This window comes from Helicoverpa armigera, chromosome 24 (assembly GCF_030705265.1).
Source record: "Helicoverpa armigera isolate CAAS_96S chromosome 24, ASM3070526v1, whole genome shotgun sequence".
NCBI lineage: Eukaryota > Metazoa > Arthropoda > Insecta > Lepidoptera > Noctuidae > Helicoverpa > Helicoverpa armigera.
Window position 1 is genome coordinate 8,166,094 of NC_087143.1, and position 26,322 is coordinate 8,192,415.

General features: G+C 37.0%; 1 protein-coding gene across 1 annotated transcript in view; it reads left to right on the top strand.

Annotated features, from left to right (window-relative positions):
* The window catches only part of LOC110371151 (S phase cyclin A-associated protein in the endoplasmic reticulum), a 63,389-nt gene that overhangs the window by 24,501 nt on the left and 12,566 nt on the right, over nucleotides 1-26,322 (top strand). Inside the window, exons 14-16 of the mRNA XM_064041157.1 lie at nucleotides 136-317; nucleotides 24,326-24,443; nucleotides 24,806-24,997. Coding sequence (XP_063897227.1) covers nucleotides 136-317; nucleotides 24,326-24,443; nucleotides 24,806-24,997 — 492 coding nt within the window. The remainder of the gene's footprint in view (nucleotides 1-135; nucleotides 318-24,325; nucleotides 24,444-24,805; nucleotides 24,998-26,322) is intronic.

A 26,322-nucleotide genomic window follows, 5' to 3' on the forward strand; every position in this document is an offset into this window, starting at 1 on the left:
GTGCCGTGGTTCCTACGGGATGCGGGTGAAACCGCTGACAGAAGTAGTAGTATTATCAAATTGGTTTGGTAAAGCATCTTAAAAATAAGGACACTCATCAATTCTTTGAAGATTAATACCATCTTCTCTCCCCAGGAAAAAGATCTCCACGCGGACCAACGGGACATGGACCTAGCGCGACAGCTGAGCGACTGTCTTTCAGTAGCCCTGGACTCCGTGCTGTGTTCCACTCACCTCTATGAAGAGACCAATGATACCAGTGCTGAAGACCTGGAGCTGCTCACCACGTTGAGGAGCAGGGCGCATCAGCTGATCAGGTATGTGGAGATGAGACTGCCTCTCAGTGGCCCTGGACTGCGTGCTGTGTTCCACACACCTCTATGAAGAGACCAGTGACACCAGTGCTGAAGACCTGGAGCTGCTCACCACGTTGAGGAGCAGGGCGCATCAGCTGATCAGGTATGTGGAGATGAGACTGTCTGCTAGTGGCACTGGACTCCGTGCTGTGTTCCACTCACCTCTATGAAGAGACCAGTGACACCAGTGCTGAAGACCTGGAGCTGCTCACCACGTTGAGGAGCAGGGCGCATCAGCTGATCAGGTATGTGGAGATTAGATGGGATTTATTTAACCTATCTTTGTATTTTGAGTTTATTTGTACAGAGATCTCCGGTAAGCAAATAAACAAATTGTTAGGTTATTGAAGTCCACCTGAAATTATTGCGCAATCTTCAATACCAAGTCTGTCTGGTCAGTTTTACACAATTCGTAATATCTATTACGCAATACAATTTATCGTCTAGGTAGCCTCTAGAACCTAGCCGGGTCAATAGCTTGTCTTTCAGTTCCTAGAAGGTAATTTAAGTTACAACTTCTGATTGTTTTTTTCGCTGTAATTATTAGCTGATAGCGGTCTTCAGATAAATCAGGTAAGGAATGGTTTAGGATGGGAGCCAGAGATTTTCACAACCAGTTTCTAGTGACTGCTGTGTAGTTTTAAATAGGCCAATTCTCTAAAACAGATCAGCTCTAAGCTGTATTTGAAAATATTGAAAGCTGACCCCAACCAAAAACAAAAAAATATAAAACCACCACTATCACTCCAATTATAACATTTCCTCATAAAACAAATATTTTCCACGCATTTCCATCACATAAGCAAACACTCGAAACTAGTTTATTTTTGTTCACATGGTAAAATAATAAAAAAAACTGCTTCCCACTTTGCTCCCTCTACAAATTACTAAGGGAGGGACGCATTACACAAATTAGATTATGTCTTCGTAAATGTATGGAGAAAATGCCCAAGTTTATGTCGTGAAGATGGTGGTATGATGTTGATTAATTATGGTAGGAAATTCTGGTTATAGAGGTATGTGGTAGAAATTAGACACTGCCAGCAGTTTCACCCGCGAAATTGTAATATAAGTAACATCGCCTAAGTGCATCGACAACGTAAACGACAGTTTTCTTAAAAAACTGTTTACTATGAATTTTGACGGACCACAGGTTTCTAGATTAAGCGTTCAAGAAAACAAACAATCTTCAGCTAAGAGTTCGTAAAACAGTTAATATAGCGAAGAATAGAGTTCATGTATTTGCCAGAATTCTAATTGACAATTGTTTACGTGGTTTTGAAACTTATTCCTTTAACTAGTAGATACATATAAACCAATAAATTGTATGCTTTATAATTGTTGAGTTGTCAGTAAATTTTTTGTTGCCACAAAACTCAAAACCCTTCCAAAATAATAAATAAAATTCAATAATAAGTTCAAAAGCCCGTCACGTCACTAGGAACACAATAAGCTATACTATGTAGGCGCCAATGCGAGTGCAGCCGGGGCGCGATTGTTGTATGTTTTAATTAATACTGATTGATTTTTGTGACGGCTCCGAAGGTGTGGTGCTTTTGGTATAGTGTTGAAGGTATTTAAGAGAATGTTTGCAAATGCAAGTGATTGCCCTGTAGGTATTTTCTGGATCTGATACTCGACGCCAATTTTATTTTGAAATTCCATGTCGAATTTTAAAAGTACGAGTAATGTAAGTTCATTGAACTTAGGTATTAGAAGTAGCTTCGCCAATCACTGCACTCTAACTATAAAAAAATTATGTACAAAATTACATATCGTGCAACGCCGAATACATAAAAAGATGTGTCTGATGAAGCAATACCTTAAATATTGATTTGATTTTAATCTATTTATGTTTTCCCTAATTACTTTTCTCACTCATGTCAACACACAACTGAGGGGGGTGTAAAAATCTTTTCCTTTAATGAAACATGTCATTGCGTACTGTTGACCTGTTCGAACACAACAGTACAGTGCAGTGCCCGCTCACAATAGCGTTGGCACTCCATTGTGTCCACATGTGCGCCGGATTTACTTGCAACGCACTGTAATGCCACATAGAATATAGAATATGTAGAGAGGAATGTTGAAACTAGGTGTCGGATTGCCGTCCCATCGGGCTATGAGAGTGAAGGAGTAGCGAGTGCACCTGTGTCTGCGCAAATGCTTGTGCACTATAATGAAACATGTCATTGCGTACAGTTGACCTGTTCACAACAGTACCGTGCAGTGCCCGCTCACAATAGCGTTGGCACTCCATTGTGTCCATATGTGCGACGGATTTACTTGCAGTGCACTGTAATGCGACATGGAATATGGAATGTGTAGAATGGATGTTTATATAGAATGCTTGTATGGTTGTCTGGTGGCTTTTACCAACTCCTTTAAATGTCTTCATAGTCGAAAGACGTCCACGGTTGCACAAAGGTCTTTCCCAAGCAGAGGACATTTGCCCATCTCACGACGGGCATGTTGGCGATGTTGGTTTGCCACCTTAGAGAAACTTTAACTATTTTTAACTGTCATGCTAGAGCAGGCAGACTTGTTGGCTCAATATAGTGTAGATTGGCAATTCCCATATCCCATCTTTACAGCACTGACACGAGCACAACTTAAAAACAAACTTTGTCTGGAGTTTCAAACAGAACCAGGTGGCCAACACAAACTACCCACAACCTAAACCCAATTACCCATCCACCTAATAAAATTAAAATATGATTATCGCCACGTGCGGCCACTCTGTCACTCCACCCTACTCTGTGGCGCGCGACATCGATGCTCGCCAGATTACAGACGATTATCGATTCAATCGGATACCATCGAGTTAGGGTTGTAAGATGTAATAAATTAGCGGTGTTTGTTGCCATATGCGAGGATTGCTCATGTTTTTAGATTAGGTATGTTGTATGCTTTCAGGATTAGTATTTATCAGTCACTATTTTCCGCCCGCGGTTTCACCCGCGTCCCGAGGTAACTGCTTCCCGTAGCCGGATGGTGACAAAAACTATCCCATGTCCTTCTCCGGTATCTGAGCTTCCTCTTCTCTAATGTTCAGCTTAAACAGCTCAGCCATTCTTGAGTTATAAGTAGTGTCACTACCAAGACTTTCTTCTGTCATTTCACCCTACACCGTTACCAGTGACATCGATGCTCGCCAGATTACAGACGATTATCGATTCAATCGGATAGCATCGAGTTAGGGTTGTAAGATGTAATAAATTAGCGGTGTTTGTTGCCAAATGCGAGGATTGCTCATGTTTTTAGATTAGGTGTGTCGTATTTGCTTTCTGGATTATTGGATTACTATTTATCAGTTATTAACACCTATCTATTTGACCAGGACTTTCTTCTGTAATACAATTATTATTTGTATTAAGCAGCACTTTTCTATATTGCGGGCGGTTTGAAACTCAAAAGCTGCTATAATTGTAAGCAATGTAGTCATGATGTCGTCAATATTTATACTTATCTGTTAAACAGGTTGTCTTTAAACGATTAATGAATATAAATAATCCATTAGACTGCTGTCTACTTCTAAAATAGTTCATTTGCATCATCATAATCGTACTGTCCAAGCCTGTACATAAAAAAAAAACTCTTACTAGTAAATCGTATTTCATAAAAGACTGCAAACGAAAGAAATATTTACTACCTATGGAAGCTGGTTTTCAGAAGTGAACGCGTAAGGCGTCACTTTGATCGGATTGAGCAGTTAGTTGATAACCAGTACATAAGCCAATTAGATACCTACAGTGCAGTTATTACGTGACTTATGTTCAGCATTCATCTCACTGCACCCTTCAACCACTCCAAACCTAGCCCTAAATAAAAGGGTTTTCATTCAATCAAATACCCGAGTATCGAGAACCCATTGTAACGTAACGGAATCGAATTAAACTCTCGAAAGCTACTCGATAGAGTTGTTAAACTCTTCATAGGAATGCTCTGATTTTGTGAAGGCCTTTTCTACTGGTGGTTTTAATGGTGGTGTAATTGGTGTTATTTGGGGATATTGATTTTTGGTTTGATTGCTTTTGGAGTTTTTTAGCATTTGTTTGAAGTTGTCAAAGTCTTGGAGCTTAAGTGATCGCTCGTTAAAGCTTGTCCTGGGTAGTAATCGTGGCTCAAAATTAAAAAAAAAACCCTCAAAATATTTATTCGCTCGTTAAGATATTTCCAGATACTCATAAATAGATATCCCTGACGCACAGGCGTGAAGTAGGCATATAATTTAAAGTTCGGTACTTTAAGCCTGTTTCCTCGGGGTTTATCAATAGCCATTGATATACAACAATAGCCTAATTTTTCTGTAGGAATCTTTTTGTTCTTTACTGATTACTCAAAATTAAAGTTTCCTATGTAAACTGTAAAATAAACTACACCAATTACCCTCCACCAACATAGCTTATAAACCTTACAAAATTAACTAACGCTATAAATGAAAAGGCCAAGGCCGACCCACTCATTATAATTGGTCCCCAAATGAATTTGTCGTCAGTTTGCAAAGGAGAACTTCAATCTGGCGACGTGCCAGTAAGCCGCTTTGTAATTAGACGGCATGTCGCTAGCCCGATGGTTGAGCACCGCCCACCGATTGGTATTAAAAAGTCGCCTCGTTAAGTAAATGAAAACAGCCCAGTACCCCGTGGTGGTGGGTGTGGTTTGACTAAAAGCGGGTTCATAAGCGGAGCGGGTACACATTCATCATCATTCAGGAGTAATGACAAATACATGACTCTGTTGTTGGTTATTTGTTGAAAGTCTTAGCTATAGAATCTAATGAGACGGTTATTAGATTGATCAATCTACTGCTCTGAATTTATAAAGAAGTTTGTCTAACCCAAAATCATTAAAATGCTGCTGTTCTCAAGATATTCGCTCGCCTCGCACCATTTTTACGCATAAACATACCATTTTCTTTTTAGTATTTCTCGATTATTTCTGTCCTCTCCAGTCTGTTTCAGCTATTTTTATGTTAGATTTGAAATTCAGTCTCCTAGAATGCCACTAACATTGTATGAAAATATTGCTTTATTTGCAAAAAAATAGAACGGGAAACTGCAAACCGCTCGCACTGGAGCCTCCCCTGTCCCATAATTTCACAGGGACATTTTTAATTTATTAAAAACGTAGCCCGATGATTATTTGATATTCAAAGTCAATATTTATTTTTTATTAGCGTCCATTTTGTTTGCATCAGTATGTAGTGTTTGTTCCCGTTGATTGTTTTTCTGTAATTTCTATGTAGTATGTGTATGTAGCTCTTAATTGCTTATGTGCTCCTGGTATTCTGTAGCACTTAGCCTGATTAGTTTTGTGAGTGACACACTGACATACATACGTACAGGAGTGACTTGGATACGTAATTGAGTGTTAAGTAGAGGTAGTGTTATTAATGGTGCTATTAACACTTAGATCTTGGTGTTTTGGGGAAATTGGTAAGAGAATTTTGGGAAAATGACCTGGCGCTGTGGTGTTGATGGTAAAGATAATTTTGCATAGTTTTCCTTTGGGCTTTACAAAAAAAAAAAAAACGTGTCCCTCCTTGAATTTCTTATCCATTTTCTCTTTGTTGGTTTGATGAGTTAATTTATATGGCAAAATAAATGTTTCATTTCACAACTGTACAATCGTTTTTGATGGTGAGGCACTTCTCAAATATTGCAACCAATTTCAAGAGAAAATAGCTTTAGGATTTAGCTTAACGTGTCCATTCTCTTACGTATAGCTGGCAATAAAATGTCACTGGCATAAAACACAAACATACTCATCTCTTGAACTAACCATATTTACACAGAAAAGTAAAGTAACCACTATATCTCCTACATTTCAGCTACAGAGTTCAAACATCTGCAATTGTCATACAATACTCACAACTTTATACTAAGAACTTAGAGTAGTTAACCAACTGGACATGCCATTATCATGCCTCTACCCAAGTTACAAGTACTTGCAATCGCGTAATCGTTAGGTATCTGCAATTAGTGTGACGTATTATAAGAGCCTGCAAAAGCCTATTTTAATTTGAATCTCGTAAGGGATGAGTTTAGTTGAAAACTATACTCTACTATACTCTATCCACGGAAGCAAGAGCTAAAAGGTAAACAAAGAATTACAGTTTTTCAAGATGGCGGTATAACCCGACCGATGACAAAATCACAGATACTGCGAACATTTTACACAAAAATGTGACGTTTTGTCATCGGTCGGGTTATACCGCCATCTTGAAAAACTGTAATTCTTTGTTTACCTTTTAGCTCTTGCTTCCGTGGATAGAGTATAGTCCGCCTAAATGATGTCGCTTAAAAAAGATATCGTATAAATAAATACTTTCGAAAGTGGTGTGCGCCTTTTGCATCTAGGCGCCTGAAATTATTAGTCTCTATATAGAGGTAGAGATGTGTGCTCATGGCGGTTCCAGCTATTCAAACGCTCCAAGACATCAAACAATATTTATTGAATAGCGAAGGGGTGCAGGGGTGCTCTTGCTGGGGTCGCATTCAATTTGTGTGTTGTCAATGATGCGCGCTCCATTTAATGGCAGGTGACGTTTATAGTTTGTGCCCCCTGGCTCTGTTATGGATGGGTATGGTAGCTTTAATCACGGGTACTTATTTTTTTTTGTCGTTGTGTGTAGTGTATGAAGATGTCCCAATTCCTTTGTACAGTCATGGACACATAATTAAAGACACCCCCGACTCGAAGTGAAATAAATAGTTATGGTACTGACATGAGCTTAAGCACGGTATAAACTGTAGTGTAATAATTATTAAAACAAACATTACATTGTGTTCTTTAAATTAAGGACAAAAAATATTTTCTTTCTTTAATACTTTAGATATAAAGCTCTATGGGAAATGAACACTAACTTTTGTAGCTGATACTTGGCTGGTCAGCTAATTAAAGACAGTTAAAGCCCAGTTAAGAAAAAAAACGAAAGATACAAATAGTTGCCATACTTTTTTTTGAAGTGAGTAAAATACTTATGAAAACTCGAATTAGGTAATAATTTAGGTTTATTTCATTAAAAATTTTCATTTTTGTCCTATCAATAAGACTAGAACAAAAATTCTGCTAAGTAAAATGTTTTAGGCTTTTTTAAATTAAGTTCTGACATGCGGATTTATTCATACCACTTGATCTGTAGTAAGGACATGGTAATAAATTTATTATTAAAGATTTCTTATCAATGGCACTAAAAAAGGCATGGTTTGAGAACAACTCAAAACCGACCCCAAGAAAAACTTGTCCGCAAACAGACTTTAAGGCGGTGCTATAGGCAAATAATGAACCATTTACATGATTCGGTACTGGTTTTTTTGGGAGTCATCTGATGCTAAAAGGACGACAATTGTGTCTACAGAACTTTTAGACTACAACCGCGTCGGTAAAAGCTGTAAGGCATGGGTATCGGAAGATGTTACTTTTGGAAAAGCACCGCGTGTCCATACGTTGGCTATTTCTATCAAATGTGAAAGGTGCAGTTAACAAGTGTTCAAAAATGTATTTTTTTTTCTCATTAAACAAAGGGATACGAATAATTCTAAAATAATGTATCGAAATTAGTCGCCTCCAAAACATGAGATGGAACCAAAATACACTAAGAAAGTTCTCAAACATAGGAGGCGAAAAAGTAATAGTGTGGGGCTTCACTCCACTTTTTGGTGTGGTGATCTTTTAGAAAGATATTATTAAAAATAGGCGAATTCAAGTACTATAATATTTTAGAAATAGCATTTTGTTATATGCTAAGCATAATTTACCGGTCCTTAGCGCTTTCCAAATTAGAAAAGTTCTGAAAAACACTGTAAGAGCAGTAAAAAGGACTTTTTGATCAAGCAACTTATGACGGTTTTGGTTTGGCCCATCGTAAATTTAATAGAAAAAAAACTAGTGATCGGCCAGAAAACACAATGGCGATAAGTCATACATGAAACATTGATCAATTTTACACAGATTTTTATGAAGCATGGAAGAAAATTCCCGTAGCGACTTAAAACAAAACTGACCGCTTGCACGCTTAGGGATGTCGTGCTGTCATTGAGGTAAAAGGAAATAAACCAAATAATATTAGTACTCATTAGTATGCTTAGTTACAGTGTAGGGAATGTTGATATAGAAAAGTACCATCAATAATATTAATAATTTGCATTTCTTCCTCTGAGCAAATGGAGTGTCTTTAATTATATGGCCAGGCACGTTATGGTTCATACCGCTCGAGATTCGGATAAAGCGAAAAAAAACTTGTCCCGAAGGATCACTGAAGATAGTCTTTAGTTTTAATATTTCATAATGCCCTCTTAAATATTTTAAAATGAAAATAAAGTTCCAGTAGCAATCAGAAAAAAGAAATACAGATGAAATGTGGCAGCAATTTAAGATTCCAACAGTGTCTTTAATTATGTGTCCATGACTGTATATGAATAGGTATGGATGATTAATAAGGAATTAAGCATGAACATGTGACAAATAAATTGTAGCGAGCAGCTCGTTTAAGAAGCCGTTTCGTTTCATGAGCGACATGTACCTATGTTGGATTTTTGTGCGACAATGATGCTTAGAAAAAAGTCGTGGTGGCCTAGTGGGTAAAGGACCAACCTCAAGTACGAGGGCGCGGGTTCGATCCCAGGTCAGGCAAGTACCAATGCAACTTTTCTAAGTTTGTATGTACTTTCTAAGTATATCTTAGACACCATTGGCTGTGTTTCGGATGGCACGTTAAACTGTAGGTCCCGGCTGTCATTGAACATCCTTGGCAGTCGTTACGGGTAGTCAGAAGCCAGTAAGTCTGACACCAGTCTAACCAAGAGGTATCGGGTTGCCCGGGTTACTGGGTTGAGGAGGTCAGATAGGCAGTCGCTTCTTGTAAAGCACTGGTACTCAGCTGAATCCGGTTAGACTGGAAGCCGACCCCAACATGATTGGGAAAAGGCTCGGAGGATGAATGATGCTTAGTCAAAATTCACGTTATATAGAACAAGAGCAAGATAATATTATTAAATACTTGTAGTTTCGCATTTTCTGCTAATACTTTCAACTTCGTACAGTCAAACGCAGAAGTCGATTTAAATTTTTAATTTTTTAATTTTTTAAGCGTCGTAGGTAAACTAAAGTTGTACAGCAGTTTCACATAGATTTATAGCGCCTTATACATATGCTTTCTAATCCACCATGGATGAATTGCGCCAACTCCTTTAATCCCCTTTAACTTCTTCCCAAATTGACCGATCACTGTTCTATACTATCAGTAAAGTGAACAGTAGCACTACATACAACGGTTAAACATGTGACATCGCGATCATTGTTTATTTAGTATCATCATCTGTCCCCATTGTCCGTATGTCACGGATACTCTATTAAAATGTAATGCTATGGGCAGGGGGTTGTTTTACTTGTTAAGTGTCAGTTTTTTTTTGTGTATAGGGGTTGTATGAATAAGAGAATATTTTGGGCTTTTTAGAAGCTGTTAGAAAATCTTTGCATTAAAAAATATACAGATTGTACTAAGATATACTTAAGCTATATGTAGAAAAAATCGCCGTCGTCGTTTTAGCCGGAAAAACGTCTACTGCTTGACAAAGGCCTCCTCCTAAGTTTGCCACTTTGCTCTTCAGCAACTCGCATCCACTGCTTTCCGGCGACCTTAACGAGATCGTCCTTATAGAAAAATTACATTACTTAACTAAAACAGTTTTTTTAGTACATGGCTTAAAAAATATCCCACCGTCTGTACGTAATTCGTCACAAACGAAAATTAGATCTACTGTTATTTTAACCGCAATGCCCAACTTACCCACAAAACAATTACGGCATCATCTCACACTATAACTTAATGCAATTATACAAATTATCTGACACGTGCCTCAACTATAACTGAAAATATTATCTAACAGAAAACCACTAAAGAACCCTCTTATCTTAGCAAAACCACCCTTGCTGCCTTTACTATAAGGTGGTCATCAAATGCAAATGTGTATATGGTTTTCAAATGCATGAGAACCAACATTCGATTCTAATCTTCAGAGAAAATTCAACCTTATATCGTTTCTTAATAAGGTTGTTTTCACCTTTGAAAGTTACATTATGCAATGGCACGTGGTTCTCAGTGTTTACTCTAGGGATCGAGCCGGGAATCGAACCTATGACCCAAGAGGATAGGCACGCAACTGATCTACTGTGAGACTGTTACGGTTCCATGTCTTTATTTGTGGGTAGTTTGAGGGGTATAGATTTTGTTAATGGCTTGGGAATTGAAAAAGAGAGTAACGGTTTTTGATTAATTTATAATATTTTTTTTGTACTAATAAAGAGCAAAAAGATATTGATCTCCGTAACTGTCACTCGGTAACGTACCCTGATAGCTGGCAGCATTGCCACGTTGGATGGCATATTTAGGTTTATGTAAATAAATAAGCGCGTTAATATATGTAAATTTTTCTATTGAATAAAAAGTGACATATGTAAAAAAAAATTATCATCAGTTAGGAATATATTACGTCAATGATTACGTCTAAGATCGCTTTCAGTAATAAGTCTATAGGTCGAATACAGAAAGAAAGCTGGTAGCCGGCGCCGATCTACCAGCGCTTATCGGCGCTGGTCCATTCCGGTAACAGTTACATTTGCTTAACGTTCTTCAATCTACTTTATTACTGCCCGCTACTAGCTTTCTTTCTGTTCATCGGCTATGGGTCTTTCCCCTTAATTTTTAAATACCTCAAGTCATCATCAACTGGCTAGCCTTTTAGCCCCAACTACTTTGTGTACTCTAACAGTTTTTTTTTTTATAATGAGCGACTGCCTATCTGATCTTTTCAACCTAATTACCCGGGCAACCCGATAAACTGATTTTCAGACTTTCTTTCTGCCTACTGGTATAGTATTCTGTAGTAAGCAGGTGTTATCGTTTCCATATTAGCCCTACACAATCTAAAAAAAACCTGTCCTGACCCATAATCGAACATACTTGCGACACTCCCATAAAGCATAGAAAACATCAACCACTTACACTTGATTAAGCTTTTGATCGTAATAAAATAAATGTCGTACTCGCCATATGCGCGCGCGTCGCCCGTGTAATGAAATCAAAACAGTCAGATGTGCTTGCGTTCATTATTGTCGGGACATTGCGCGGGCCTTGTAATTGGGCTGTATGCTCATTGGCTCGTGTTTTATTAGTGTTTTGTGCTGGTAATGTAGGTTTTCATAATATTGGGAGTCAGTAAATATTGAGTTTGAAAAGGATCAATACGGTTTGAATTTTTCAAATGCGTTGATACCAAAAAAAATTGGAAGCAAGTCTTTAGTCCTGTGTTTTTTAAAGTTATGTTATGACCAGTCCGGTTATTCTTAACACTTGAACCATGGTACTTTTATAAATTGTCAGTTTATGCATGAAAGCAGTAAAGGAGATGGCCAAATTTTCATAGAAAAAAAAACCCAGAATCGACAGCAACGAAATGGGTACCAATGGGTTCATTATTATTGACCTTTGATGGTGCCAAAAAATCCAGCCTGAAATCCATGGGGTATAGGAGCTATATCATATTTTCACAGAAATAAGTTCTGTTGAATTTATGTTGATTTATAAGATTACTAGCTTTTGCCCGCAACTTCGTTCGCGTGGAATAGTGGCTACCAGCAGATTTTTGATTTGACCAATAGATGGCGCTATATGTCCGGAATAATTTTATTATTATTTTTTTTTTTGTAATAAAAACTATCCTATGTCCTTTCTCAAGTTTCAAACTATGTCTGTACCAAATTTTACACAAATCGGTTCAGTAGTTTAGGCGTGAAGAAAAGACAGACAGACAGACAGACAGAAAGACAGACAGACAGAGTTACTTTCGCATTTATAATATTAGTTTGGATAGTTTGGATTGACATCAAGGCATATAAAAAACAAGGTACACTAACATTATACAAGCCAATGGTAATATCCCCATAGTTACAGAGTTTGCCTGGAGATTAAAAGGTCTTGTATTTAACCACTCCAGATACGATTAAGCACCGACCTTACCTACTTGGAGAGGTTTCGCAGTTACATGCAACCTTCACAACTGGTTATGAAATGTTTTTGGAGAAATTGTCTTTGAAAATCGCGCCATGTGACATTGTCAAATATAACAAATGACTTAACAATGCAAAGCGGTCCAATCACGAGTCTGCATTCAACTTCTAACGAACATCAAATAGTAAAAGTAAACTTTTTTGTGAACTAAAATCTTGATCGAAAAAACGTTATAAAAAGAGAACCCCATGGTTTTTAGATGATTTGAAATACTTTTTAAAATCCACAAATTATACTGAATCCAATCATACATATGAAGTTCTTGTCGATTCTGGGTGTTTTTTTGGCCATCTCCTTTCAATACCAGAAAGAGCTCAGGATTGATAGCCATGCGAAGACAACAAATGTAACTAATCATGTATAACAGAATGACAACATAGCCTTGTTTTACTGCAGTCTCTCACGTACTCAAACAAAAATTACAACAGCAAACTTTACAATTATAACGCGTGCTACAAATGCGGTTTCTATGTTTCCTCCAGGGACACAGACCGTGTCACTACCCCCCTGTGTCATCTCTGACGTCAGCCATTGACATCGTCCAAAGGGTCGCTCGTCACGTGCTCCTTGTGATAAATATGCGCGAAATTGTAAAAATAGAAAGCTTATTAACAGATGGCCAGGCATTTGGGACTTTCTGTTCTTTGGTTTAGAAAAAATGATGAAATCTGTTGGGATTTTGGATTGGGTTGTCAGGAGTGATGTTGTCGGTCATAAAGTTGACCTAATTTTGAGTTTTGTGGTAGCTAAAATGTTAAGGGACCTTTGAGATTTAGTGTTCATAGACTTCTCATCAAACGAAGACAACATTATCAGTATTTTCTGTTGCTGTATCGTCAATATAACTAACTTGAAATATGAATGTGAAATGAGTTCAGATATTGCTTTTAAAGTCCTAGAGAATGTTATGGTTTATCTGATACATTCAAATAGCCTTATCAAGTCCTGAAGTGTTTGATATTTCTACTTCATTAATCATCAAATTATCTAGGTCATGTAACATTATTTCTATTAAAACATTGCTGATCAGTCTACACTGACTGGCTACAACATATCAAAAATCATTTGCTGTGACAGTGAGTCCAACTCCCCAATGACTACTGTCAGTCACACGAAACTGACACCGGGGGCACATGGTCTTATAACCGAATAATGTGCAAAATTATATAAATAGAAAGTTTATTAACATCTGGACTAGGTTTGAGGACTGAATTAGGTGATGTGGTCAATTCCAAAGAGATATTTATTGACTTTAAATGGATATGTTGTTGTTTTGTTCTTTATGTTGTTTTGCGAATTTGAAGATTGTTAGTTAAACTGCAATGTAAAAAATACAATTTTTGTTTATAAGGTTGAGGCTTGTAAAGTTTTACTACATAAGATAACTGTTAGAAGGTGACGATGTTTTGATATTAGCTTCTACGTAGTCTTTCCACTGTTTTTTATTAAATCTTTCTTCTTCACTGTCAGGCAGTGAGTCCAACTCCCTAATGACTACTGTCAGTCACATGAAACTGACACCAGGGGCACATGGTCTTTCAAACCGAATAATGTGCAAAATTATATAAATAGAAAGTTTATTAACATCTGGACGTGTTGGGTTTGATGTCAAGTTTTGTTCTGAAATAGGTGATGTGGTCAATTCCGGAGAGATTTTGGATTGAAATGGATTTGGTTTTGATTTGTTCTTTTATTAGGTTCCTTGTGTGGTTTTGTTCGTATTTGCAAAACAATCTTTGGTTTATTACGTTGAGAGTTTTAATTTTTCACTAGAGAAAGATGCGTTATGAATCACATCACATGAGATTAAAGCTAAAGATGTTTTGATATCAGCTACTTTTCACCAAAAAATTTTCTTCCTTAGCAGAATTTTGTATTTTGGAAATAATTTTTGAAATGAGCCTAGCCTACCACTTCCAAGTTAGTTTTGCCTCTTACTATAATAACTAAACTAACACTCTTCTCATCCATATCTCTCAAATCTAACTAAGCGTGATCAACCAAAACACGCTAATAATACAATCGTCTAACATCTCAATTGACGCCCCGCGGCGACGCCCGCTGTGCTGTTGTGCTTACGCCTACCGAACGCCTTTGTTAGATCTCTGCGTGCGGCCGGCGCAGGGGACGATGAAATTTTATTGTATGTACTGTGTTATTTAAATTCGATGGTGAGTTTTAGGATATAATTGATTATGTATTTATTGAGCGTGTGGATAATCGGTCGCCGATTTTTTGTAGGAGAAAAATGGAACATACTGATATCAGTAGTGCTAAATATACGTCCTGCCAAAAGGCGGTCAGGAGATCCTAGTCAGAACGTTCTTTAAAAAATAGTCCCGCTATCAGTCCCGCGAGAAGTCTGAGTATGTGGATTATAAATAATGGTTTTGCCTAATATTATTCTCAACTAAAATGTTACAAAAGGAAAGGGTATGAAAAACCGCAGCAAAGTGAGGCTTTGATGTGCTTTCTATTTAGTTTTATGTTTCAATGTCGAGTACACTTAACATTAGCTGTGGTTTCATTCTGGGTTTTTCTTTCGTATTAGGGTCTCGTATATTATCTCTATGCCTCTCCTTTCTTTCAGTATTTCATTTCAATACCTAATCTCTTTAGGTACCCACATGTTGACCTTCTTTCAGCCCTGCATTTCAATACTCACTCTATGTAGCCTACTGTATTACAATTTCGATCAACCCTCCAAAATTCTTAGCCCGGTCTTATCGACCCTGTTAAGTGCCGTGCGAAACTCCAGGTGTGTTTCACACTACCCCGTGAGAGGAGCCACACTTGCGGGGGTAAATTGGGGAGAAAATGCACACTGCTGTTTTGATTTTAACATTATTCGTTTGAGGGTTGAGGGTTACGCCAGTGGTCAGTGATTTTCTATTGTTATTTTGATTTTGCTTGATTAGGTCCGTGTGTTGATTAAGATCGGCAGTTATGAAGCTGTGTGCAGTCAATTATTGTGGCTTTTGTTTTGTTTGATTTTGATGAAGATATGTTAATTCAATTATGAGTTGATATAATCTGAATCTAGTTTTGCATTTCTTATTTTAGACACTCGTTATACGGCTTGCATCTACTGCTTATTGTTGTTAATCTTTGAAATCTCTAATAATTAATCTAAGTCCGGAACTGCGGCTGTGCGCGTTTACCGCAGTTTCAGACACAAAGATCAGATGCCTAGCTAAAGAAAATAAAAATTATTGGTTTTCTTTACGTTCATTAACTCTTGCACAGTTGTTTAAAAACTCTGCAGTAATATAACATTTGCCCAACTCAAAACAACAGCTGAACTTTCAATACTTTGTAACTTGACACCTAACTTCACTCTCTTCACAACAAACTATAACAATCAAAGCACGCCTTCAAAACGTACGTTGCTCCTGTAATCGAATCAACGTAACTCGAGAACATTGTTTTTTTAACCGAATAATCGAATCGGACGGAACAATCCAATACATCGAAACAAGCGATTATCGCTTCGCCATCGCTAAGTAGTTGCGACAGCCGCGAATAGGGTATACTTGCGACTAGGGTGTGGGAGAGAGATGGTGGTATAAATATGAACGTGAGTGAAAGGGATAGGTGTGGTTGAAGTGCATTCGCGTAACAACGACAGATTGGCGCGCACATGTCGAGTTGCGATGTTCTTTTTGCTAAGTGTGTGCTAGTGATGGGATTGATATCGATAGTTCGAGCTTTTTATTGCTAGGGATTTTGAAGATTTGCTGTGTGGTTGTACACATTTTTTGGAAGATGCAATTGATATGATAATAACTGTACCTACATTACACTACTGAGTTTTAACTGTAGTGTTTGTTACATTACAGCAAAAGCACAGAGTACTCTCTTTATAAAAACGAAATCAACTAGCAACATAAAAACAAAAATAAAACAGTTTTATTCAGCAAACTATGTAGCGTCGCAACATTTTGTTATGAAAAAAAGCTTATTATACTTCTGCATCACGTATAAAGTACATAATAAAACTCGATAAGACTTCACAAACCCAACACATCCCTACGCAAGCTTTCAAGAGGACACATGAAAGGGGAGCGTCGGGTCGTACGGCTACGCTTGTTTGTGCGATTTAATTTCATTTATCAACGCATTACTTACCGGGAGGGAATTACTTATCCGGATTACCCTGATACCCCTCTACCCCGCTCTCCCCTCGACACTTTTCCTATGTAAATACGCAACGAGGTCTGAATTTTTGAGCAGTGTATGATAAGGCGGTATATGGTCTTACTTAGTCTGAAGTGTGGGACTGAATTTGAAATATTTTTTGGACTAATGCTATTTGGATGGTGTCTGAATATAAGAAGGGTTTTTGGTGAAAAGAGATGAGTAGTTTGGACTTAGGATCATTTCTTCTATCAAGGACCTATGTAAAACTACCAGAAGAGGTATATTCATTGGTTTCGCCTAAGTAATAAAAAATCGTTCAAATAGTCTTGCAACGTTACTCATTTATTGGTTGACAGGTTTCTTTGCTATAGACAGTGCATCTATTCTACAGTAAATAATACCTATTTCTTCTTTATTTGTCTTTCAAATGCTATCAATTTACACACAGAAAATCGAAAACAAACTCATATCGATAGATCACCTACAGTTTCAACTTCAACATTACAAATTAAAATGCCATACCGTTCTCAAAATATCGTTAAAAGCGTATCATTTCAGTGGAATCGCCTTCAGATATGCACTCATTAGTTGTTAATTGATAATAATAATTAGGAATAGGCGATTAAATAGTTTCAATACCAGGTGAATGGCAAATAAATTGGTCTAAACGGTAGGAGAAAGAATTTTGTTTAGTGGTCTCTTCGCGTTATTAGTAAATGGAAAAGTTCTGCGTGGTTAGCATTTTATAGCTTGTTTTCTGTGGTGGCTATGGGAAGTTAAATGTCTTTAGTGAGTTGGTGAATGGTCCATACAGAAATTCGATAAATAAGTTCACATCTTTAGTTGAGGATAAAGATTTCGGTCCTGTAAGAGTGGCAGTAGATACAAAACGGTATTACTTATTATAATTGGTAAGGCGATCAATAACGTATGATGCAGTCATATTTTTTTCCACAGCTTTAAAATAAATAGAGATTTTAAACATTTGACAGTTGTCACGGTGTTTTGAAGGGTAAATAAAATGGCAATGATGATTACACTATGGAGTACGTTAAGCGGCTCTCGACCCTATTTGTTCAATTGTGCATGAGTGTCGTGTCAGGTGGCCCTTTGGTATCTGTCAGAGCTTAGGATGATAGACCACGACGACATCTATCGTCGTGTTCATGTTGATTTTGAAGTAAATTGTCCATCATTGATATATCTGCTTTGGTTTCTACTGTTATTCTGTGAATATGGTCCTCTTGGTTATTATCTTTCATAGACTGTTTGAAAAGTGCGTCGTCAAATTCAACACAATTAATTCTCAATTTCAGTAACGTATTGTATGCTGTTTAAAAATACAAATTAACAACTACTTAACACCGTTAATTCCTAGAATCTATTAGCCGATCAATATCCTACACATGTCTAACAATGTAAGGTCATTTGATTCTAATTAAATATAATGTTTACCGTCAATTAATTGGCGATCTGATGCAGTACTTAGCTCACTAATTAATCTAAGATCTGCGTCTAATTGGCATGTTACATTTAAATTGTGATTACGAACATTTTTGTTTAACACTAAAACTTGTCTAGACATTAGTTCAGCAATGTTAATAATGATTGCATTGCCGTTTTCATTAGCTTTATTATTTGGATTTAATTTATTATTCTTTTGTTCACGTGCAGCCCCTTGTTGAAGTAATCAGGTTTTAAATAGCCCCAAAGCTTTGCAATAGTATAAATCTTTTCAATCCGATTGACTCTCCTCTTCGAAGAGAATGTAAGCTTTTCTTCTTTGATATTTTTGCTTATCGCATTTAGGTGTGCTCCTTCCCCATATTTCTTCACGTTTTTGTGTCTTGCTCGGTGTTGGCTGTTTTTTTTTCTCTAATGCTTCGACTATATTAAATCTTAGTACAATATGTTATTGTGCTCTTGAGCCATAGCTTCCAAAATTGCAGTTTAGCATTTATAAATAAGTTGTGCTAAATCCGCACAATGCTGACTTAATATTTTTATTAGCAGACACAGACCCTTACTATTAATATCCATTCCAAGCCCCGCATTTTATTTCTATTCACGCACAACTAAATCAACATTTGTAAGGGGGCGCGCGAATTTGTTTAAACTGAATTTACATATTTATTTGCGTTTATTAAAGCGAAATAAATTTGATGTCTCAATGTGCCCCCTTATGGGTCAAATGTAACCCATATGGATTTATGGGACTTTGGTTTATGTTAGTAACACCTGTTCGTGTTGTGGTTTAAAATATGGAGTTATTTTAATTGTGTATTTAAATTAGTTTTTTTGTTGCTCTTTAATTATTGTGCTTTGTTGATTTTTGTGGCTGGGCGTCCTCTTTTTATAAGCATTAAAAATTCAAAATAAATCTTTAGTTACTTTCAAGTTACAAGAACAAATTACAGAAGCACTGCAATATGAATAGCCTATTTTCATTACATTGGAAAAGTTGGTAGTTATTTCGTGGTCTCACAGACAATTTATAAGACCAGAAAGCGAAAAACACTAAGATAAAACGCGCCACGCAAAAAAGTTATTACAAAACGTACTTTAAATCTTATCTCTTCAGCTCGATATATCAAACACAATATTCACACATCAAACCGATCGCATAAATCCAAAACCACTCGAGATCATACAAAACAGTTTTCATACTCCGATATAAAATACAGAAACATATTGTACTACCAACTGAAGTTTCCTTTCATTACTGACTTCCTTCAATTAAAATAAATCCACACACAAAATTAACATACCTCACACACTTAAAATGCCACAACGATTTTAATATATGACCATTTTTGCCTGACCTCCCCTGCCCTTCTATAACCAACAAATATATTCGACAAATGAAGATGTTTTTGAAATCCCGTAGGTCTTGTTATGCTGGACGTTTTAAGTCTCGAGGAATATCAAAGACGACATAGTGTCCTTAATGGGAATACGTATTTCACCTTGTAAAAGGCGCCGAAATGCGCCCGCGTCGTTTATCTAACTGAAATTAAGAACGAAAACATTTTAAACGAGCCATAAATTTTTCTTAGGTGAGTGCTTTCTTTTGGTGTTGCCAGTTGCGGTTTTTATCTTGTTTTTATTTATATTTGGTTTATTATAAACATGATTATATTAAAGAAAGTAAAGAAGAAGATAAGTGTTTAAGTTTAAAAAAGACTTAACTTGTTTGCAATAAAGTAAAATCTGCATTACCTACATTTTAGTTCTCACGATGACAGATTGTGCGAACAGACTAACCTTTTATTTTAGTTCTACTCATTAATAATTTTATTTCTCTAAATCTTTCACACTGAATTTATAATTAAACTAATAAATCGACAGCCACTGGCAACACTGATCCGGATAGATGCTCAGGCGCCGCTCGTATGCTCGCCTTCCATTAGCGCGTTTGAATTTAGAACGCGCCGCGATTGGCCGGCGGAGGCAATGAATCATGGCGCCGGCGCTGAGACGTTACACAGGATGCTGTTTAGATCGTAGATTATATTTTGTGTTTAAATGTGTTAATAAGAAGATGTTTTAAGGGTTCCTTTAAGGGCTCATGCTTTTATAAAATAGCTAACTTTTAACTTTATTGTGGGGCAAATCGTTTTGATTTCTTTATGATAACTGGTTGATGTTTAAAGTCATTGTTTTAAAACTATTTTTCTACAATGCATCTTCTTAAAACTAGAAATAGATGAAGTAAATATCTGTCTAGCAAGCTTTTCCAGTCAAATGTCGACAAAACATTACATGAAATGAATTTATAAGTATCTTACCTATTGTTAATCATTTATGTATCGTATTTTGTATGGGCCTCAGTTGTCTGATGTAAAGGAATAAATAAAATAAAAATAAAAACAAAAAACTGGTTACATAAATCATAGCACCCTGTAGCTACCGTTTGAAAATAACATGAAGCTTCACGTGTGTAGTACAGTGACATATCATTATATCATCCGCGTTGAAACCTCGCATCCATCATTCATAGTACACAGCTATTTGTTATATGTGTTAGACTAGTCGCCAAAACTGCGTCCGAGTGGAATACGTGATTTTGTACGGTAGACCGCACGTCAGTGGTAACTGTCATGCACCTTAACTCAATAGTAATAAGTACGATTTTCCTATAAAACTGTTACCACTGACCTGAAGTTGACTGTACATTATTGTTAATGTATTTGGTGGTTTTTTATGATGCTTCCGCAGAATTAATTTTTAGAGGTGAAGGAAAACATCGTGATGGACTTTCGCCACCTTATAAAACGTGGTCCTAAAAAATAATCGGCTTTAGTCCTTGGTATAAACCATCGTCTCGACCAAAGTTAATTAAAAAAAAAAACTGCCAATGCCTGGCGCACATAAAAAAAAACTATGAATCGTTTTGCTTGCTGATAGTGGTTTTTGAAAGTTTATTCTGACATGTATAAGTCCGAAAATGTCCGTTTTGCTTATGGAAACTGTACCAAAACCGTCTCATAGAATAAGCTACACTTCTTCAGGCTTACTAACAAGCTTTGGTGTCTCAGTTTTCTCAAGTCCATCTTTCAGAACTGTGACAACAACAGCAAGTAATCCGCCTTGAGCAAGAGTGGTGATTATTACTCACGTGTTCTACTGTATAAAAGTGACAAAATAAAGCGTTTATTCACCACTAAAAAGACAAGGACATTATGATAAACCTGTCAACATTATGAGGATTGTCTACAATTTAGGCCTAGTGCCAATTGTTTACGACGGCATTGCAAAATTGGAAGATAATACGAAATTGTCTGTTAAAAGTTTCTCTCTTTTTAAAATTTGCTCTCAAAATCATCGAAGCAGACGCACTAAAAGTGGCCAAACATTGAGATATGGTCCAATATCCTTTACTCCCAGACCTTAATTGCGAGGCCGCATAACATCCGCGTATCGTAAAACAAAACGGCCGATGCCAATAACACATAAAGTTTATTCTCCCCAATCCAGTTTGCTGCCATCAATCTCCACGCATTTACCATAACTGCCATCCTTTAAAATGTGACCTTTCAAGTCTCACAAATATTTAAGATTACACTATCTCGACCAGACTCTACAAGGAGGTCTGGCATTATCAAAAAGTTTACAACCAGACGTAAAAACTTATACACTCAAGAAAACCTTTATCCCAATGTATCAAAGTCCAAAATTCAATATATCAGCTACAAGAATCGGTTGGTATAAAATATATCGTTGCGCATGAGTGACCAATCACAAGGCGAAGCTCGAATTCCAAATTTGAAATTCTTGACGTGCCAACGGCGCCATCTTTCTTTGGTATTTTTTTAATCGTTGTTGTGGAAGGATTAAAGGCTGGTAAGTAGTAATTAATTGCTTTTTATAAGCGTTGTAGAATTTTTATTCGATGATAGTTGTACTACTTTAATGACCCGAATATGTTTACTTCAGAATTATCTTTTAATGAGATACATGGGCAATATAAAACTTCCAAATGTCAGAAATTCTGTAATGCGTCTGTAGGGAAACCTTCATCTGAATAGAATTATCAGCCGGGGCTACGGGATTGTCCAAAGGAGTCACTGCGGCTCTGGGCCTTAAAAGAACAAAGGTAGATTTTAGTTAGTAAAACTATAATTTCCCACCTGAAATATCATCTCTCCGAAAACTTCAGGGAATATATCATGAAACGGACAGTAACTCTGACATTTATAATAACATCAAGTGTCCACATAAAATATGCAAAACCAGAGGCCAATCCGTCCAGGTCGGGTAAATCTGAATGGAACACAAACACGGTATGTTTTGTATCGTAACAATAATAAGGTTTGCTTGTCTGTATAATGGTCAAGCGCACCTCGGGCGGTGGGTGTTGTGTTAGCATTTAAAATGGCGGAGGTGTGATGTGTGTATTATGTGTGTGTATAATTAAGTAGGAGGGAAAATTTGGCTGCGAACCTATCAGATTCTAATATGATATAAAGCAGCATAGGAAAGTTTAACAGAAACAAAAATAAAGTCACGCAATCAGCCGTATCAAAAATGGGACCTAAATTATGTACATGACATTGTCATTTTGAAATCGTTAAGAGTTTGAAGTATAAGCGTGTGGATTTGTTTGATAATTTGAACCGGTTTTAAGAGAACTTTATCAAGACATTTATTTGCAGGATTAAAATATAGCTTTACACAAACATACAGTGTAAAACATTGAAAAATACAGTAAGAATAGCACAATAGGCTCTTATCGAGTCCAGAGATTTACGTACCTACTGAATACCAGACCTACTGAACATCAAAGACCCACTTTCTCAGAAAGAATTAAAGCCGCTTGATTTTTTCCAATATTGGATATTACCAATCATTTCACGCTGGTATACCTCAAGCAAAAGGGGAGAGGAGGTAAAAAATTAAAAAAAAATCGCTTGGCAAGCATCTTTGTTCGCTGTACATCCAATTATAATTTGCGTAAATATTTGCACGCTTTCTGCCGTAGCTGCGGTGTTCAAACTTGCTTTGCTGTGGTGGAATATTGGTGGAAAAATAATTCATAGGCTTCGAAAAAATGAGGCTTTTTGGGACACGTGAATATGGGAAAAGTTGTAGACCACGGTGGAAGTAAAGATGATGGATGTAGGCAGAAATTAAAAATCGTTTGTTATTTAAGTCGTTAAGACCCAATTAATCTTCATTGAATTCGTAACTGACTAGTTTTTATATTTGTTAATGTCTTGATGAGTGTCAACGTTTTTTACGTGTGTACATTCTTGTGTTGTGGAAATACAAGATTTCATTTCAAGGTTTATTCTTGTTTTCGTTTGGACGAACAAAAACTTAGACAATAAACCGTTCACGTTACAACACATAGATTAAAAATATAGTGTGGATTCACAACGAAATAATTAGATTTTCATTGTAAAGCAGTAATAGGTACTTCACATTAGTACTTATTTTAATTGCACCATTCAAGTAGCAAGCAACAAAGGAAATATATGTACGTCTACCAGTAACGTATCAATTAATATTATGAAAAACTTGTGAATGATAAACCTACCACCAGTGGTAATGTAAACTTTGAGAAAGGCTTGTCTAATCGAATCCCGCGAGGGTAACCGGTAACTAAGGTTTGAGATCGCAGATTTTACTCAGCTAAGATATTTAATCTGTGTACTAAGCTGTGTGAAGCGGCAGTGATTCAGATGAATTGTGTTTAACAGGCCATGGTTAGATAATAAAATAACTTCTTTACTTAACAATGTTATGTACCTAGTTTTTATTAAGTCTTGCAGTATCAAACTACACATTCTTAATTGTTAAACCGACGTACATAAGTCACTATGAAGGTCTGAATATACGCTTTTCTGAAACTATGTATCGTGCACAGAATATTTTTCCTTTCCCATATTGGAAGGTACTTTCAAATTGATATGTCATACGCTAAATTGGCACGGATCCAATGTTACCTATAACCGAGCACTTTAGCGGATGAACTGATGTATAGTCTATTTTCTTGTCAGAGAGCTATTGAGACCTGAACAGGACCTTAGAGATCAATTTACTCCTCTTTCAAACTTCGTCATCATCAGCCTTTTACTGCCCTACAGCTGGGCATAGTTCTCTCTTTAGACAAAGAATGAATAAGCGTTAACCAAGACACTTGCTGAAAGTGAATTGGTGGATTTTATTTTTAGATGTCCTTATCAGATGTTTGTACTTCTAAGCAAAAACTATTTCACCAGTACTTCATTCTAAATACATGAAATTGTTTCAGCTACCTATGCCTAACCGGGTGTATAACACGCGCTGAGAAGGCTGGTTCTGCACGAGAAAGTATTCAGACGTTGCTGACCGTCTGTGCTGATCTCTGCCATCCTTGTGATGCTGATGTTGTAAGTATGCTGTTTTTATCTTATCGTATTAGGGCTCTAACTGTTCGAGGTAGTTATCAACTTCGACTTAATATCAAATATCATAACCATGTAATCCAAAAGTCTTTAATCGTGAACGCCACGATCAATTATTAATATCATGCGTAAAAGATGTTGCGTTGCTACCCATGTAGCTTTTCCTTGTTCTTCTTAGGCCATTATATAATTTACCGTGTACCTTATAAAATTTACTACGTTTTTGCTTTTTTTGCACTCTACAACGAAAATTAATTTTCAAATATTCTTTCTCTCTTTACCTTTTGCCTTTTGAACGGTCTTTGCCTGAACTCTTTACCTATACCTAGTTATTCTCTCTCTCCCAGGGTTCAGAACGCATTTGCGCAACCCAATCCCTTCGCTGTGCCCTCGGCACGGGCGTGGTGGGCTCCCGAGCAGAGTTCTGCATGCTATTCGCTCAGGGCGCTGGGCTGGAGCATAGCGGAGGATTTGTGAGGGCTGCCCGCACTGCGCATCTGCTGCGAGCGTTGGCTGAGCTTGATCATCAGATTGTACAAGTAAGTTGGAAGAACATGAGCAATGGGAGCTAGGTTTGCGACATAGTCACTTCGTTGTGCCCTCGGCACGGGCGTGATGGGGTCCCGAGCGGAGTTCTGCATGCTATTCGCTCAGGGCGCTGGACTAGACCACAGCGGAGGATTTGTGAGGGCCGCCCGCACTGCGCATCTGCTGCGAGCATTAGCTGAGCTGGATCATCAGATTGTGCAGGTCAGTTCTAAGTATAAAGAATGAAAATCACATATTTCTTTTAATAGGTCAATAAAAACTGTTTTACACGTTATATTTAAAATTAGATGAGGCTGATATTTCCTGACTACCTTGAGATGAAACGAAGGATTTAAGGAGATGATTTCGTTATAGTTAACTATGTAAAAACATGTGTAACAATGATCACTCTGAAAGAACATTTCTTTTTTGTCCGTTTTCGTAGTAGTACTTTTCTGCTTCGTAGCCAATGAAAGGCTCGCGCTATTACCGCTGTTATCGGACTTGATTGCGTAAGCCCCGTAGCTCGGAATAGATCGTATGATTTTGTGAGCTGTCACCATACCAGCTTAATAAACGTTCTGGTAAACACCAATTTTCTCGTTACCATCCAAAAACATAGCTAATTACAACCTTTCTTCCATTCACCCCCGATCTTCCCAAAACAAAACATACAAAAAGGCGGTTCGCCAACAAATGAGTTTGGTAATAAAATATTCCGTCCACATCTGTTAGAGAGCATATTTGCCGAGCCTCCTTAATTAAGTGGAGTATCATTGCGCTGTTTGCTTGGTACACAGTGCGGTGCGGTAGCTGGGTGGAGCTACGATGGGAGATGGACATGGGAGTTTTAGAAATTATATTGATTTTGGAAAAAAAATTAAGGAAAAAAAAGATTATGCTACTTTTAAGAGCGTAAACAGCTACCAAATATAAAATTTTCTTCAGCCGTTTTGGTAATTCACATCAAACTTGATTTAGGACTGTCAATTCCCCATCGATGTTAGCATAGAGAAAATGTCTGTTGCTCAAATATAAAACTAACGGAAATATGAAACTTATTAGTCTATTGAATACTTATATCTAAACATTTTATTATCTTCACCTGCTCATAAATCTAAAATGTATTTTTTACTGGATAAATACTCGTTTTAAAACCTAAGTTGGTTACAGCAGATTCAATTATGCACTTAGTCTGTTGAATATAGCCTATGTTTTTTGAAAAACTTTTCGGGAATTGCTATTGTACAAACGTCTTCTAAAATACCTCATCCATCTTCCCAATATCTACCAACTACCACTACTCAAAGCAAGTGCTCGTGCCAACGTTTCACAT